The sequence below is a fragment of the Pleurodeles waltl genome, chromosome 8, assembly GCF_031143425.1.
Source record: "Pleurodeles waltl isolate 20211129_DDA chromosome 8, aPleWal1.hap1.20221129, whole genome shotgun sequence".
Taxonomy (NCBI): domain Eukaryota; kingdom Metazoa; phylum Chordata; class Amphibia; order Caudata; family Salamandridae; genus Pleurodeles; species Pleurodeles waltl.
In genome coordinates, this window is record NC_090447.1 from 681,954,173 (window position 1) to 681,970,447 (window position 16,275).

A 16,275-nucleotide genomic window follows, 5' to 3' on the forward strand; every position below is an offset into this window, starting at 1 on the left:
TGCTTTTTGTGTGTAATTACGTACCATAGGAATGAATAGGAAAATGCATAGAAAATCAGGCAATGCTTTCACAAGTCTCACCTTCTATTATCAGGTCAAGTTAATCGATATGTCCTGTTGGCCATCTGGAGAAGTTCGGGTGGTCCCGGTTCAAGCAGGAACAGCCGCTAAAAGTCTTCCAGCTGATGTACAACTGAGAAGGGGACCACATGGAAAGACACTACACAGGTGGACTTGAAGGTACGTCTGGTGGGTTTCCTTGGAGTGTAGAGGTTGCAAGGGGATCGGAGCCCCTACAGCACAGCTGTGGGAAGGGGGTCACATGCCTAACCCTGATTGGCTATTTCTCTGCCATCCACAATGGAGGAAAATGAAATGGAGTGGTCACCTCACCTGCCATTCCCGAGGGATGGTGCAGGCTGAGGGGGGCCACTCCTCCTACTCTGGCTACATTTTCCCACTGGTCTTCCTGCTCAAAGTGGGGGGGAAACCATTGGGCAGCCAACTGCTGCTAGCAGCAGATAGAGGTCAGATTTCAAAGGTGGAAAAGTCTTTGAAGCTGACCGCTGGGCCTGGGTGCCTGCATGGGGGAAAGGCTTTGTGTTCTGGCTCCTGAAAGCAGGGACCCTCACCCCAGGGGTCCAGATTTGTATCTGGTGGTGGCAAGGTGGTAAAAAACTTTCAGCAACTATGCTAGGACTGTTAGGTTTTGTAGGGCCACCTCTAAGGTACCCTCTGGCTACATTTTATCCTAAATCCAACACTGACATCAGTGTGAGTTTAATATTATGAGTTGTTTGATACCAAACCCAGTATTCAGAGAAGTCATCATGTAGCTGGGGAACTCGTAATGACCAGTGTCCAGCACATGTATTCGCTATGGCTTCCCTGTACACTTACTACGTCTTATGGTTTTGTAAAGACAGCATAGGGGTGTATTTGCTCATGCAAACATATGCCCTCACGTACATGATAGTCTACCTTGCCTTAGGGCTATGTGGCCTGCCAGGGGGGTGACTTACTGTAGGAAAGTACCATCTTGCCTGGCATGTTACCCCCATTTTTCACTGTATATATGTTGTTTTAGTTGTATGTGTCACTGGGACCCTGTCATCCAGGGCCCCAGTGCTCATAAGTGTGCCTGAATGTGTTACCTGTGTAGTGACTAACTGTCTCACTGAGGCTCTGCTAATCAGAACCTCAGTGGTTATGCTCTCTCATTTCTTTCAAATTGTCACTAACAGGCTAGTGACCAATTTTACCAATTTACATTGGCTTACTGGAACACCCTTATAATTCCCTAGTATATGGTACTGAGGTACCCAGGGTATTGGGGTTCCAGGAGATCCCTATGGGCTGCAGCACTTCTTTTGCCACCCATAGGGAGCTCTGACAATTCTTACACAGGCCTGCCACTGCAGCCTGAGTGAAATAACGTCCACGTTATTTCACAGCCATTTTTCACTGCACTTAAGTAACTTATAAGTCACCTATATGTCTAACCTTTACCTGGTAAAGGTTAGGTGCAAAGTTACTTAGTGTGAGGGCACCCTGGCACTAGCCAAGGTGCCCCCACATTGTTCAGGGCCAATTCCCCGGACTTTGTGAGTGCGGGGACACCATTACACGCGTGCACTACATATAGGTCACTACCTATATGTAGCTTCACAATGGTAACTCCGAATATGACCATGTAACATGTCTATGATCATGGAATTGCCCCCTCTATGCCATCCTGGCATAGTTGGCACAATCCCATGATCCCAGTGGTCTGTAGCACAGACCCTGGGACTGCCAAACTGCCTTTCCTGGGGTTTCACTGCAGCTGCTGCTGCTGCCAACCCCTCAGACAGGTTTCTGCCCTCCTGGGGTCAAGCCAGGCTTGTCCCAGGATGGCAGAACAAAGGACTTCCTCTGAGAGAGGGTGTTACACCCTCTCCCTTTGGAAAATGGTGTGAAGGCAGGGGAGGAGTAGCCTCCCCCAGCCTCTGGAAATGCTTTCATGGGCACATTTAGTGCCCATTTCTGCATAAGTCAGTCTACACCGGTTCAGGGACCCCTTAGCCCTGCTCTGGCGTGAAACTGGACAAAGGAAAGGGGAGTGACCACTCCCCTGACCTGCACCTCCCCTGGGAGGTGTCCAGAGCTCCTCCAGTGTGCTCCAGACCTCTGCCATCTTGGAAACAGAGGTGCTGCTGGCACACTGGACTGCTCTGAATGGCCAGTGCCACCAGGTGACGTCAGAGACTCCTTCTGATAGGCTCCTTCAGGTGTTGCTAGCCTATCCTCTCCCCTAGGTAGCTAAACCCTCTTTTCTGGCTATTTAGGGTCTCTGTCTCTGGGGAAACTTTAGATAACGAATGCAAGAGCTCATCCGAGTTCCTCTGCATCTCTCTCTTCACCTTCTGCTAAGGAATTGACTGCTGACCGCGCTGGAAGCCTGCAAAACTGCAACATAGTAGCTAAGACGACTACTGCAACTCTGTAACGCTGATCCTGCCGCCTTCTCGACTGTTTTCCTGGTGGTGCATGCTGTGGGGGTAGTCTGCCTCCTCTCTGCACTAGAAGCTCTGAAGAAATCTCCCGTGGGTTGACGGAATCTTCCCCCTGCAACCGCAGGCACCAAAGAACTGCATCACCGGTCCCTTGGGTCTCCTCTCAGCATGACAAGCGAGGTCCCTCGAATCCAGCAACTGTGTCCAAGTGACCCCCACAGTCCAGTGACTCTTCAGTCCAAGTTTGGTGGAGGTAAGTCCTTGCCTCCCCACGCCAGACTGCATTGCTGGGAACCGCGACTTTTGCAGCTACTCCGGCCTCTGTGCACTTCCGGCGGAAATCCTTTGTGCACAGCCAAGCCTGGGTCCACGGCACTCTAACCTGCATTGCACGACTTTCTAAGTTGGTCTCCGGCGACGTGGGACTCCTTTGTGCAACTTCGGGTGAGCACCGTTTCACGCATCCTCGTAGTGCCTGTTTCTGGCACTTCTCCGGGTGCTACCTGCTGCTGAGAGGGCTCCTTGTCTTGCTCGACGTCCCCTCTGTCTCCTGACGCAATTTGCGACATCCTGGTCCCTCCTGGGCCACAGCAGCATCCAAAAACACTAACTGCACGATTTGCAGCTAGCAAGGCTTGTTGGCGGTCTTTCGGCGGGAAAACACTTCTGCACGACTCTCCACGGCGTGAGGGATCCGTTCTCCAAAGGGGAAGTCTCTAGCCCTTGTCGTTCCTGAAGAAACCTAAGCTTCTACTGTCCAGTAGCAGCTTCTTTGCACCCAAAGCTGGCATTTCCTGGGCATCTGCCCATCTCCGACTTGCTTGTGACTTTTGGACTTGGTCCCATTGTTCCACAGGTACCCTCGACTGGAAATCCATTGTTGTTGCATTGCTGGTTTGTGTCTTTCCTGCAGAATTCCCCTATCATGACTTCTTTGTCCTTTGGGGAACTTTAGTGCACTTTGCACTCACTTTTCAGGGTCTTGGGGTGGGCTATTTTTCTAACTCTCACTATTTTCTAATAGTCCCAGCGACCCTCTACAAGGACACATAGGTTTGGGGTCCATTCGAGGTTCGCATTCCACTTTTGGAGTATATGGTTTGTGTTGCCCCTATCCCTATGTGTCCCCATTGCATCCTATTGTAACTATACATTGTTTGCACTGTTTTCTAAGACTATACTGCATATTTTTGGTATTGTGTACATATATCTTGTGTATATTTCCTATCCTCTCACGGAGGGTACACTCTGAGATACTTTGGCATATTGTCATAAAAATAAAGTACCTTTATTTTTAGTATAACTGTGTATTGTGTTTTCTTATGATATTGTGCAAGTGACACTAAGTGGTACTGTAGGAGCTTCACTCGTCTCCTAGTTCAGCCTAAGCTGCTCTGCTAAGCTACCATTATCTATCAGCCTATGCTGCTAGACACCCTATACACTAATAAGGGATAACTGGGCCTGGTGAAAGGTGTAAGTACCCCTTGGTACCCACTACAAGCCAGTCCAGCCTCCTACATTGGTTGTGCAGCGGTGGGATAAGTGCTTTGAGACTACTTACCACTCTTGTCATTGTACTTTTCATAAGAGAAAAATATACAAAACAAGTTCAGTGTGTGTACACATAGCTAAAAAGTTTTGCATTTTCTCTTTTCACTCTTTTCTAAGTGCTGAAAAGTACTTCTAAACTTTCTAAAAAGTTCTTAAAAGTTTAAAAGGTTTTTTTCTGTCTTTCTAAAAGTTCTGAAAACTTTTTTCTCTTTGTCTATCACTTTAACTCTCCCTAAAAATGTCTGGCACAGGCCAAAATGTTGATCTGTCCAAACTTGCATATGATCACCTTAGCTGGAAAGGAGCAAGGAGTCTCTGCATAGAGAGAGGTTTGAGTGTAGGGAAGAATCCTTCTTTGGAATTGTTGCTTAACATGCTTAGAGAACAAGATAAGGCCATAGGGGCCACATCTGTTGAAAAAGTAGCAAATGGTTCCCGATCTGATCCAGGGACTCCCCCAGGAAAAGATTCAGGAAAGAAACTTCCTAGCCTGCCCATTACTAGACAGTCTAGCATAGTTGGTACAGAGGCTGGGTCACATCATACAGAGGGTGTGCTCTCACATTACACTGTTAGCCAAGCTGTTAGGGTGCCTTCTGTAAGGGACAGGTCTCCTTCTGTCCATTCTCACCATACTTCTGTGTCTAGGAATGTCCCTCCCACCCACCCTGATGACAGATGGTTAGAAAGGGAGCTCAATAGATTGAGAGTGGAACAAACCAGACTGAAGCTCAAGAAGCAACAGCTGGATTTGGAAACACAGACCTTAGAAGTAGAGAAGGACAGACAGAAACTGGGTTTAGAAACCCATGGTGGCAGCAGCAGTATTCCCCATAGTCATCCTGCAAAAGAGCATGATTCCAGGAATCTGCACAAGATAGTTCCCCCTTATAAGGAGGGAGATGACATTAACAAGTGGTTTGCTGCACTTGAGAGGGCCTGTGCTGTACAGGATGTCCCTCAAAGGCAGTAGGCTGCTATCCTATGGCTATCATTTAGTGGAAAAGGTAGGGATAGGCTCCTTACTGTGAAAGAAAGTGAAGCCAATGATTACAAAGTTCTTAAGAATGCACTCCTGGATGGTTATGGCTTAACCACTGAACAATACAGGATAAAGTTCAGAGAGACCAAAAAGGAGTCTTCACAAGACTGGGTTGATTTCATTGACCATTCAGTGAAGGCCTTGGAGGGGTGGTTACATGGCAGTAAAGTTACTGATTATGACAGCCTGTATAACTTGATCCTGAGAGAGCATATTCTTAATAATTGTGTGTCTGATTTGTTGCACCAGTACTTGGTGGACTCTGATCTGACCTCTCCCCAAGAATTGGGAAAGAAGGCAGACAAATGGGTCAGAACAAGGGTGAACAGAAAAGTTCATACAGGGGGTGACAAAGATGGCAACAAGAAGAAGGATGGTAAGTCTTCTGACAAGGGTGGGGACAAATCTAAAAATGAGTCTTCATCAGGCCCACAAAAACACTCTGGTGGGGGTGGAGGGCCCAAATCCTCTTCTAATCAAAACAAGGAAAAGAAACCATGGTGCTATTTATGTAAAATAAAAGGCCATTGGACAACAGATCCCAGTTGTCCAAAGAAAAGCACCAAGCCTCCTACCACTACAACCCCTACTGCTACACCTAGTGTCCCTACTAATAGCAGTGGTGGTGGGAGCAAACCTACTAATAGCCAATCCAAGGGAGTAGCTGGGCTCACTTTTGGTAACTTAGTTGGGGTTGGTCTTGTTAGGGAGACCACAGAGGCTGTGTTAGTCTCTGAGGGGGCTATTAATTTAGCCACCTTAGTTGCTTGTCCCCTTAATATGTATAAGTACAAGCAGCTACCCCTAATAAATGGTGCTGAGGTTCTGGCCTACAGGGACACTGGTGACAGTGTGACTATGGTCATAGAGAAACTGGTCCACCCTGAACAACACCTACTTGGTCACCAGTACCAAGTAACCGATGCTCACAACAACACACTTAGCCACCCCATGGCTGTTGTAAATTTCAACTGGGGGGGGGGTTACTGGTCCAAAGAAAGTTGTGGTAGCTAAAGATTTACCTGTAGACTGTCTACTAGGAAATGGTTTGGAGACATCAGCTTGGTCAGATGTGGAGTTGGAGGCCCATGCAGCAATGCTGGGCATCCCAGGGCATATTTTTGCTTTAACCAGGGCTCAGGCCAAAAAGCAAAAAGGACAGGGAAGCTTGGATCCTGGAACAATGGACCAAGTGCTCCCTAAAGCTAGGGCTAGTAGAAGTAAACCACTTCTTACTATCCCCCCCTCTACAGTGGATTCTACTTCTGAGGAAGAAGAATTTCCACCCTGTGCAGAACCTACACCAGAGGAGCTGGAAGCAGACACTGCTGAGCTTTTGGGTGAAGGGGGGCCTGCCAGGGAGGAGCTGAGTGTGGCACAGCAAACCTGTCCCACACTAGAGGGTCTAAGACAGCAAGCTGTCAAGCAGGCTAATGTGGATGTCAGTGACTCTCACAGAGTTTACTGGGAGGACAACCTCTTGTACACTGAAGCAAGGGATCCTAAACCTGGAACTGCCAGGAGGTTAGTGATTCCTCAGGAGTACAGAAAGTTCCTCCTAACTCTAGCCCACGATATTCCCGTAGCTGGACATCTGGGACAAATGAAAACTTGGGACAGGCTTGTTCCCTTGTTTCATTGGCCTAGAATGTCTGAGGACACAAAAGATTTTTGTAAGTCCTGTGAAACCTGTCAAGCCAGTGGCAAGACAGGTGGCACCCCAAAGGCACCCCTTATTCCACTGCCTGTGGTTGGGGTTCCCTTTGAAAGGGTAGGGGTTGACATAGTTGGCCCCCTTGACCCTCCTACTGCTTCAGGCAATAGGTTTATCTTGGTGGTAGTGGACCATGCCACAAGATATCCTGAAGCAATTCCTTTAAGGACCACTACAGCACCTGCAGTGGCAAAGGCCCTCCTGGGAATATTTTCCAGGGTGGGCTTCCCAAAGGAAGTTGTATCAGACAGGGGAAGCAATTTCATGTCTGCATACTTAAAGGCCATGTGGAAGGAGTGTGGTGTAACGTACAAGTTTACTACACCCTATCATCCACAAACAAATGGACTGGTGGAGAGATTTAACAAAACTCTCAAAGGCATGATTATGGGTCTCCCTGAAAAACTCCGCAGGAGATGGGATATCCTGTTACCATGCCTCCTTTTTGCCTACAGGGAGGTACCCCAGAAAGGAGTGGGCTTCAGCCCCTTTGAACTCCTCTTTGGACACCCTGTTAGGGGTCCACTAACACTTGTCAAGGAGGGTTGGGAACAACCATTAAAAGCTCCAAAACAAGATATTGTGGATTATGTACTTGGCCTCAGATCAAGGATGGCTGAGTATATGAAAAAGGCCAGTAAAAACCTTCAGGCCAGCCAAGAGCTCTAGAAGCAATGGCATGACCAGAAGGCTGTTTTGGTTCAGTACCAACCAGGGCAGAAAGTGTGGGTCTTGGAGCCTGTGGCCCCAAGAGCACTTCAAGATAAATGGAGTGGACCCCACACAATTGTTGAGAAAAAGGGTGAAGTCACCTATTTAGTTGACTTAGGCACTGCCAGAAGTCCCCTTAGGGTGCTCCATGTCAATCGCCTAAAACCCTACTATGACAGGGCTGATGTCACCCTACTCATGGCAACTGATGAGGGACAGGAAGAAGACAGTGATCCTCTACCTGATCTCTTCTCTTCCACAGAACAAGATGCTCTAGTGGAAGGTGTAGTTTTGGCTGATTGTCTTACTGCTGAGCAGAAAGACCATTGCATAAATCTCCTGGGTCAGTTTTCTGAACTCTTCTCTACTGTGCCAGGTACCACTTCTTGGTGTGAGCACACTATAGATACTGGAGACAGCTTGCCTGTCAAAAGTATAATCTATAGGCAGCCTGACCATGTCAGGGACTGCATAAAGCAAGAGGTGCAGAAAATGTTAGAACTGGGAGTGGTTGAGCACTATGAAAGTCCATGGGCGTCTCCTGTGGTACTTGTACCAAAACCTCATTCCAAGGATGGAAAGAAGGAAATGCGGTTTTGTCGAGACTACAGAGGTCTCAACCAGGTAACCAAAACTGATGCTCACCCTATACCCAGAGCAGATGAGCTCATAGATACACTGGCATCTGCCAAGTATCTAAGCACTTTTGATTTGACTGCAGGGTATTGGCAGATCAAATTATCAGAAGATGCTAAACCTAAAACTGCATTTTCAACCATTGGAGGACATTACCAGTTCACAGTAATGCCTTTTGGATTGAAAAATGCACCTGCCACTTTTCAGAGGTTGGTGAACACAGTCCTGCAAGGGCTGGAGGCTTTCAGTGCAGCATATTTGGACGATATAGCTGTCTTTAGCTCCAGTTGGGATGATCACCTGGTCCACCTATGGAAAGTTTTAGAGGCCCTGCAAAAGGCAGGCCTCGCTATCAAGGCTTCAAAGTGCCAGATAGGGCAGGGTAAGGTGGTTTATCTGGGACACCTTGTTGGTGGGGAACAGATTGCACCACTTCAGGGGAAAATCCAAACAATTATTGATTGGGTTCCCCCTTCTACTCAGACTCAGGTGAGAGCCTTTCTAGGCCTCACTGGGTATTACATGAGGTTCATTAAGAACTATGGCTTCATTGCAGCCCCTCTTAATGACCTCACATCCAAGAAAATTCCTAAAAAGGTATTATGAACAGCAAACTGTCAGAAAGCTTTTGAGGAGCTGAAGCAGGCCATGTGCTCTGCACCTGTCCTGAAAAGCCCTTGTTACTCTAAAAAATTATATGTCCAAACTGATGCATCTGAATTAGGAGTAGGGGCAGTCCTATCACAACTTAATTCTGAGGGCCAGGATCAACCTGTTGCTTTTATTAGTAGAAGGTTGACCCCTAGAGAAAAGCGTTGGTCTGCCATTGAGAGGGAGGCCTTTGCTGTGGTCTGGGCACTGAAGAAGTTGAGGCCATACCTGTTTGGCACTCACTTCATTGTTCAGACAGACCACAAACCTCTACTTTGGCTAAAACAAATGAAAGGTGAAAATCCTAAATTGTTGAGGTGGTCCATATCCCTACAGGGAATGGACTATACAGTGGAACATAGACCTGGGAGTAGCCACTCCAATGCAGATGGACTCTCCAGATATTTCCACTTAGACAATGAAGACTCATCAGGTCATGGCTAGTCTTATTGTCCTTCGTTTGGGGGGGGGGGGTTGTGTAGGAAAGTACCATCTTGCCTGGCGTGTTACCCCCATTTTTCACTGTATATATGTTGTTTTAGTTGTATGTGTCACTGGGACCCTGTCATCCAGGGCCCCAGTGCTCATAAGTGTGCCTGAATGTGTTACCTGTGTAGTGACTAACTGTCTCACTGAGGCTCTGCTAATCAGAACCTCAGTGGTTATGCTCTCACATTTCTTTCAAATTGTCACTAACAGGCTAGTGACCAATTTTACCAATTTACATTGGCTTACTGGAACACCCTTATAATTCCCTAATATATGGTACTGAGGTACCCAGGGTATTGGGGTTCCAGGAGATCCCTATGGGCTGCAGCACTTCTTTTGCCACCCATAGGGAGCTCTGACAATTCTTACACAGGCCTGCCACTGCAGCCTGAGTGAAATAACGTCCACGTTATTTCACAGCCATTTTTCACTGCACTTAAGTAACTTATAAGTCACCTATATGTCTAACCTTTACCTGGTAAAGGTTAGGTGCAAAGTTACTTAGTGTGAGGGCACCCTGGCACTAGCCAAGGTGCCCCCACATTGTTCAGGGCCAATTCCCCGGACTTTGTGAGTGCGGGGACACCATTACACGCGTGCACTACATATAGGTCACTACCTATATGTAGCTTCACAATGGTAACTCCGAATATGGCCATGTAACATGTCTATGATCATGGAATTGCCCACTCTATGGCATCCTGGCATAGTTGGCACAATCCCATGATCCCAGTGGTCTGTAGCACAGACCCTGGGACTGCCAAACTGCCTTTCCTGGGGTTTCACTGCAGCTGCTGCTGCTGCCAACCCCTCAGACAGGTTTCTGCCCTCCTGGGGTCAAGCCAGGCTTGTCCCAGGATGGCAGAACAAAGGACTTCCTCTGAGAGAGGGTGTTACACCCTCTCCCTTTGGAAAATGGTGTGAAGGCAGGGGAGGAGTAGCCTCCCCCAGCCTCTGGAAATGCTTTCATGGGTACATTTGGTGCCCATTTCTGCATAAGCCAGTCTTCACCGGTTCAGGGACCCCTTAGCCCTGCTCTGGCGCGAAACTGGACAAAGGAAAGGGGAGTGATCACTCCCCTGACCTGCACCTCTCCTGGGAGGTGTCCAGAGCTCCTCCAGTGTGCTCCAGACCTCTGCCATCTTGGAAACAGAGGTGCTGCTGGCACACTGGACTGCTCTGAATGGCCAGTGCCACCAGGTGACGTCAGAGACTCCTTCTGATAGGCTCCTTCAGGTGTTGCTAGCCTATCCTCTCCCCTAGGCAGCCAAACCCTCTTTTCTGGCTATTTAGGGTCTCTGTCTCTGGGGAAACTTTAGATAACGAATGCAAGAGCTCATCGGAGTTCCTCTGCATCTCTCTCTTCACCTTCTGCCAAGGAATCGACTGCTGACCGCGCTGGAAGCCTGCAAAACTGCAACATAGTAGCTAAGACGACTACTGCAACTCTGTAACGCTGATCCTGCCGCCTTCTCGACTGTTTTCCTGGTGGTGCATGCTGTGGGGGTAGTCTGCCTCCTCTCTGCACTAGAAGCTCCGAAGAAATCTCCCGTGGGTCGATGGAATCTTCCCCCTGCAACCGCAGGCACCAAAGAACTGCATCACCGGTCCCTTGGGTCTCCTCTCAGCATGACGAGCGAGGTCCCTCGAATCCAGCAACTGTGTCCAAGTGACCCCCACAGTCCAGTGACTCTTCAGTCCAAGTTTGGTGGAGGTAAGTCCTTCCCTCCCCACGCCAGACTGCATTGCTGGGAACCGCGACTTTTGCAGCTACTCCGGCCTCTGTGCACTTCCAGCGGAAATCCTTTGTGCACAGCCAAGCCTGGGTCCACGGCACTCTAACCTGCATTGCACGACTTTCTAAGTTGGTCTCCGGCGACGTGGGACTCCTTTGTGCAACTTCGGGTGAGCACCGTTTCACGCATCCTCGTAGTGCCTGTTTCTGGCAGTTCTCCGGGTGCTACCTGCTGCTGAGAGGGCTCCTTGTCTTGCTCGACGTCCCCTCTGTCTCCTGACGCAATTTGCGACATCCTGGTCCCTCCTGGGCCACAGCAGCATCCAAAAACACTAACCGCACGATTTGCAGCTAGCAAGGCTTGTTGGTTGTCTTTCGGCAGGAAAACACTTCTGCACGACACTCCACGGCGTGAGGGATCCGTCCTCCAAAGGGGAAGTCTCTAGCCCTTGTCGTTCCTGCAGAAACCTAAGCTTCTACTGTCCAGTAGCAGCTTCTTTGCACCCACAGCTGGCATTTCCTGGGCATCTGCCCATCTCCGACTTGCTTGTGACTTTTGGACTTGGTCCCCTTGTTCCACAGGTACCCTCGACTGGAAATCCATCGTTGTTGCATTGCTGGTTTGTGTCTTTCCTGCAGAATTCCCCTATCGCGACTTCTTTGTCCTTTGGGGAACTTTAGTGCACTTTGCACTCCCTTTTCAGGGTCTTGGGGTGGGCTATTTTTCTAACCCTCACTATTTTCTAATAGTCCCAGCGACCCTCTACAAGGTCACATAGGTTTGGGGTCCATTCGTGGTTCGCATTCCACTTTTGGAGTATATGGTTTGTGTTGCCCCTATCCCTATGTGTCCCCATTGCATCCTATTGTAACTATACATTGTTTGCAGTGTTTTCTAAGACTATACTGCATATTTTTGGTATTGTGTACATATATCTTGTGTATATTTCCTATCCTCTCACTGAGGGTACACTCTGAGATACTTTGGCATATTGTCATAAAAATAAAGTACCTTTATTTTTAGTATAACTGTGTATTGTGTTTTCTTATGATATTGTGCAAGTGACACTAAGTGGTACTGTAGGAGCTTCACTCGTCTCCTAGTTCAGCCTAAGCTGCTCTGCTAAGCTACCATTATCTATCAGCCTATGCTGCTAGACACCCTATACACTAATAAGGGATAACTGGGCCTGGTGCAAGGTGCAAGTACCCCTTGGTACCCACTACAAGCCAGTCCAGCCTCCTACACTTACCTATGGTGCATGCAGTGTTGGTGGACATGGCACTATTGGTGAGTGCCACGTTGAGTGTGCAACTTTTAAATACACCTTGTCATGCACTTGCAATGGCAGTCCTCATGAGACTGATGTGGGGTCTCTCAGAGTGGCACAAATGGTGCTGCAGCTCTGGGGGTCCTCCTCAGTACCCATGCCCTAGGTACCAGATTTACCATTTACTGGGGACTTACAAAGGTGGTTAAAGTGCCAGTACATAGTACTGTTTTGGGGAAGAGATCTGGCCCTGGGAACCTGTCTAGCAGGGGCCCAGGGTACTTACAATTTGAAACCACATAATTTTCTAGGCAAAAGTGTGGGGGGGCTAACTTGTCAAAATTGGCCCTTTCTCACACTACCTCCCTCAAACGAAAGGGGGTGAAACTACCTTTCCCCTGGGGAGTTCTCATCCTCTAAGTGGAAAAACCTGGAAAAGCCATCTTAATTGGCATGAGCAGTTCCAGGTATGTGTTCTACCTTAAAGTCCATTCCCTGTAGAGATATGGACACCCTAAGAATTTTGGGGTTTTCACCTTTCATCTGCTGAAGCCACCTGTGAAGTCTGTGGTCTGTCTGAACTGTGAAGTAAGAGCCAAACAAGTATGCCTCAGTTTCTTCTAGGCCCAGAACACAGCAAAGGCTTCCCTCTGTATGGCACTCTATTTTTGTTCCCTAAGGAGTAGTCTTCTGCTTATAAAAGCAACAGGCTGGTCATGTTTCTCATCATTGGTCTAGGCTAGGACTGCTCCTATCCCAAGTTCTGAGGTGTCTGTTTGGACAATAAACTGCCTAGAGTAAACTGGAGCTTTCGGAATTGAGGCAGAGCACATTGCATCCTTCAGAGTGCCAAAAACCTTTTGACAACTCACCGTCCAGTTGAACTTTTTGGGTATTTTCTTAGAGGTACATTCTGTGAGGGGGGGCACTATGGTGCCATAATCCTTCACAAACCTCCTTTAGTATCCTTTCAAGCCAAGGAATTCCCTGGAGCTTCCCAAGCCACAATTGTCAGGATCTTGGGCTATAGTGGCTAAACTTGGCCTCAACCTACCAGGTGGTCCATGTACACAACCGTTTCCTGCACCATCTTGCACTTACTGGCCTTGATAGTGGGGCCTGCCTTTTACAGGGCCTCAAGGACCTTTCTAAGGTGGATCAAATGATCCTGACAGGTAAAGCTGTAGACAGTGATAACATCTAGATATGCTGAACTAAAGGATTTCAGCCCGGCCAAGACTTAGTTCACAAACCGCTGGAAGGTTGCAGAGGCTTCCTTTAGTCCAAAGGGCATGACAGTAAACTGATAGTGCCCACTTTGGGTGGAGAATACTGATCTCTCTTTTGCGTCAGGGGTCAGTGTGAGAAGGTAGCCTCTTTCTAGCCTTGTTACCCCCACTTTTGGCCTGTTTGTGAGTGTATGTCAGGGTGTTTGTCACTGTTTTCACTGTCTCACTGGGATCCTGATAGCCAGGCCTCAGTGCTCATAGTGAAAACACCATGTTTTCAGTATGGTTGTTATGTGTCACTGGGATCCTGCTGGTCAGGACCCCAGTGCTCATAGGTTTGTGGCCTATATGTATGTGTCACTGGGACCCTGTCACACAGGGCCCCAGTGCTCATAGGTGTGCATGTATATGTTCCCTGTGTGGTGCCTAACTGTCTCACTGAGGCTCTGCTAACCAGAACCTCAGTGGTTATGCTCTCTCATTACTTTCAAATTGTCACTAACAGGCTAGTGACCATTTTGACCAATTTACATTGGCTTACTGGAACACCCTTATAATTCCCTAGTATATGGTACTGAGGTACCCAGGGTATTGGGGTTCCAGGAGATCCCTATGGGCTGCAGCATTCCTTTTGCCACCCATAGGGAGCTCTGACAATTCTTACACAGGCCTGCCACTGCAGCCTGAGTGAAATAACGTCCACGTTATTTCACAGCCATTTTACACTGCACTTAAGTAACTTATAAGTCACCTATATGTCTAACCTTTACCTGGTAAAGGTTAGGTGCAAAGTTACTTAGTGTGAGGGCACCCTGGCACTAGCCAAGGTGCCCCCACATTGTTCAGAGCCAATTCACTGAACTTTGTGAGTGCGGGGACACCATTACACGCGTGCACTACATATAGGTCACTACCTATATGTAGCTTCACCATGGTAACTCCGAATATGGCCATGTAACATGTCTATGATCATGGAATTGCCCCCTCTATGCCATCCTGGCATTGTTGGTACAATTCCATGATCCCAGTGGTCTGTAGCACAGACCCTGGTACTGCCAGACTGCCCTTCCTGGGGTTTCTCTGCAGCTGCTGCTGCTGCCAACCCCTCAGACAGGCAGCTGCCCTCCTGGGGTCCAGCCAGGCCTGGCCCAGGATGGCAGAACAAAGAACTTCCTCTGAGAGAGGGTGTGACACCCTCTCCCTTTGGAAAATGGTGTGAAGGCAGGGGAGGAGTAGCCTCCCCCAGCCTCTGGAAATGCTTTGTTGGGCACAGATGTGCCCAATTCTGCATAAGCCAGTCTACACCGGTTCAGGGACCCCTTAGCCCCTGCTCTGGCGCGAAACTGGACAAAGGAAAGGGGAGTGACCACTCCCCTGACCTGCACCTCCCCTGGGAGGTGTCCAGAGCTCCTCCAGTGTGCTCCAGACCTCTGCCATCTTGGAAACAGAGGTGCTGCTGGCACACTGGACTGCTCTGAGTGGCCAGTGCCACCAGGTGACGTCAGAGACTCCTTGTGATAGGCTCCTTCAGGTGTTAGTAGCCTTTCCTCTCTCCTAGGTAGCCAAACCCTCTTTTCTGGCTATTTAGGGTCTCTGTCTCTGGGGAAACTTCAGATAACGAATGCATGAGCTCAGCCGAGTTCCTCTGCATCTCCCTCTTCACCTTCTGATAAGGAATCGACCGCTGACCGCGCTGGAAGCCTGCAAACCTGCAACATAGTAGCAAAGACGACTACTGCAACTCTGTAACGCTGATCCTGCCGCCTTCTCGACTGTTTTCCTGCTTGTGCATGCTGTGGGGGTAGTCTGCCTCCTCTCTGCACCAGAAGCTCCGAAGAAATCTCCCGTGGGTCGACGGAATCTTCCCCCTGCAACCGCAGGCACCAAAAAGCTGCATTACCGGTCCCTTGGGTCTCCTCTCAGCACGACGAGCGAGGTCCCTCGAATCCAGCGACACCGTCCAAGTGACCCCCACAGTCCAGTGACTCTTCAGCCCAAGTTTGGTGGAGGTAAGTCCTTGCCTCACCTCGCTGGGCTGCATTGCTGGGAACCGCGACTTTGCAGCTACTCCGGCCCCTGTGCACTTCCGGCGGAAATCCTTCGTGCACAGCCAAGCCTGGGTCCACGGCACTCTAACCTGCATTGCACGACTTTCTAAGTTGGTCTCCGGCGACGTGGGACTCCTTTGTGCAACTTCGGCGAACACCGTTTCACGCATCCTCGTAGTGCCTGTTTCTGGCACTTCTCCGGGTGCTATCTGCTTCAGTGAGGGCTCTTTGTCTTGCTCGACGTCCCCTCTCTCTGCAGGTCCAATTTGCGACCTCCTGGTCCCTCCTGGGCCCCAGCAGCGTCCAAAAACGCCAAACGCACGATTTGCGTGTAGCAAGGCTTGTTGGCGTCCTTCCGGCGGGAAAACCCTTCTGCACGACTCTCCACGGCGAGAGGGATCCGTCCACCAAAGGGGAAGTCTCTAGCCCTTTTCGTTCCTGCAGAAACCTCAGCTTCTTCTGTCCAGTTGAAGCTTCTTTGCACCCGCAGCTGGCATTTCCTGGGCATCTGCCCATCTACGACTTGCTTGTGACTTTTGGACTTGGTCCCCTTGTTCCACAGGTACCCTAGATTGGAAATCCACAGTTGTTGCATTGCTGGTTTGTGTCTTTCCTGCATTATTCCTCTAACACGACTACTTTGTCCTTAGGGGAACTTTAGTGCACTTTGCACTCACTTTTCAGGGTCTTGGGGAGGGTT

The 16,275-nt window shown here is 49.0% G+C and overlaps 2 protein-coding genes across 6 annotated transcripts in view; one reads left to right on the forward strand and one right to left on the reverse strand.

Moving 5' to 3' along the window:
- LOC138249549 (interleukin-1 receptor accessory protein-like) overlaps positions 1-16,275 on the reverse strand; it is a 2,044,856-nt gene that overhangs the window by 709,738 nt on the left and 1,318,843 nt on the right. The gene's annotated exons all lie outside the window — the stretch shown is intronic.
- LOC138250213 (uncharacterized) overlaps positions 1-16,275 on the forward strand; it is a 446,562-nt gene that overhangs the window by 36,439 nt on the left and 393,848 nt on the right. For 3 of the 5 annotated variants that reach the window (XM_069204803.1, XM_069204804.1, XM_069204806.1), the window contains exon 2: positions 95-240. The exons of the other annotated variants lie outside the window; for them this stretch is intronic. Coding sequence is in view for 1 of the 3 variants with exons in the window: in XM_069204806.1 (XP_069060907.1) it covers positions 210-240 (31 nt within the window). In the remaining 2 variants the exon portion in view is untranslated. The remainder of the gene's footprint in view (positions 1-94; positions 241-16,275) is intronic. 5 annotated transcript variants of the gene reach the window in all.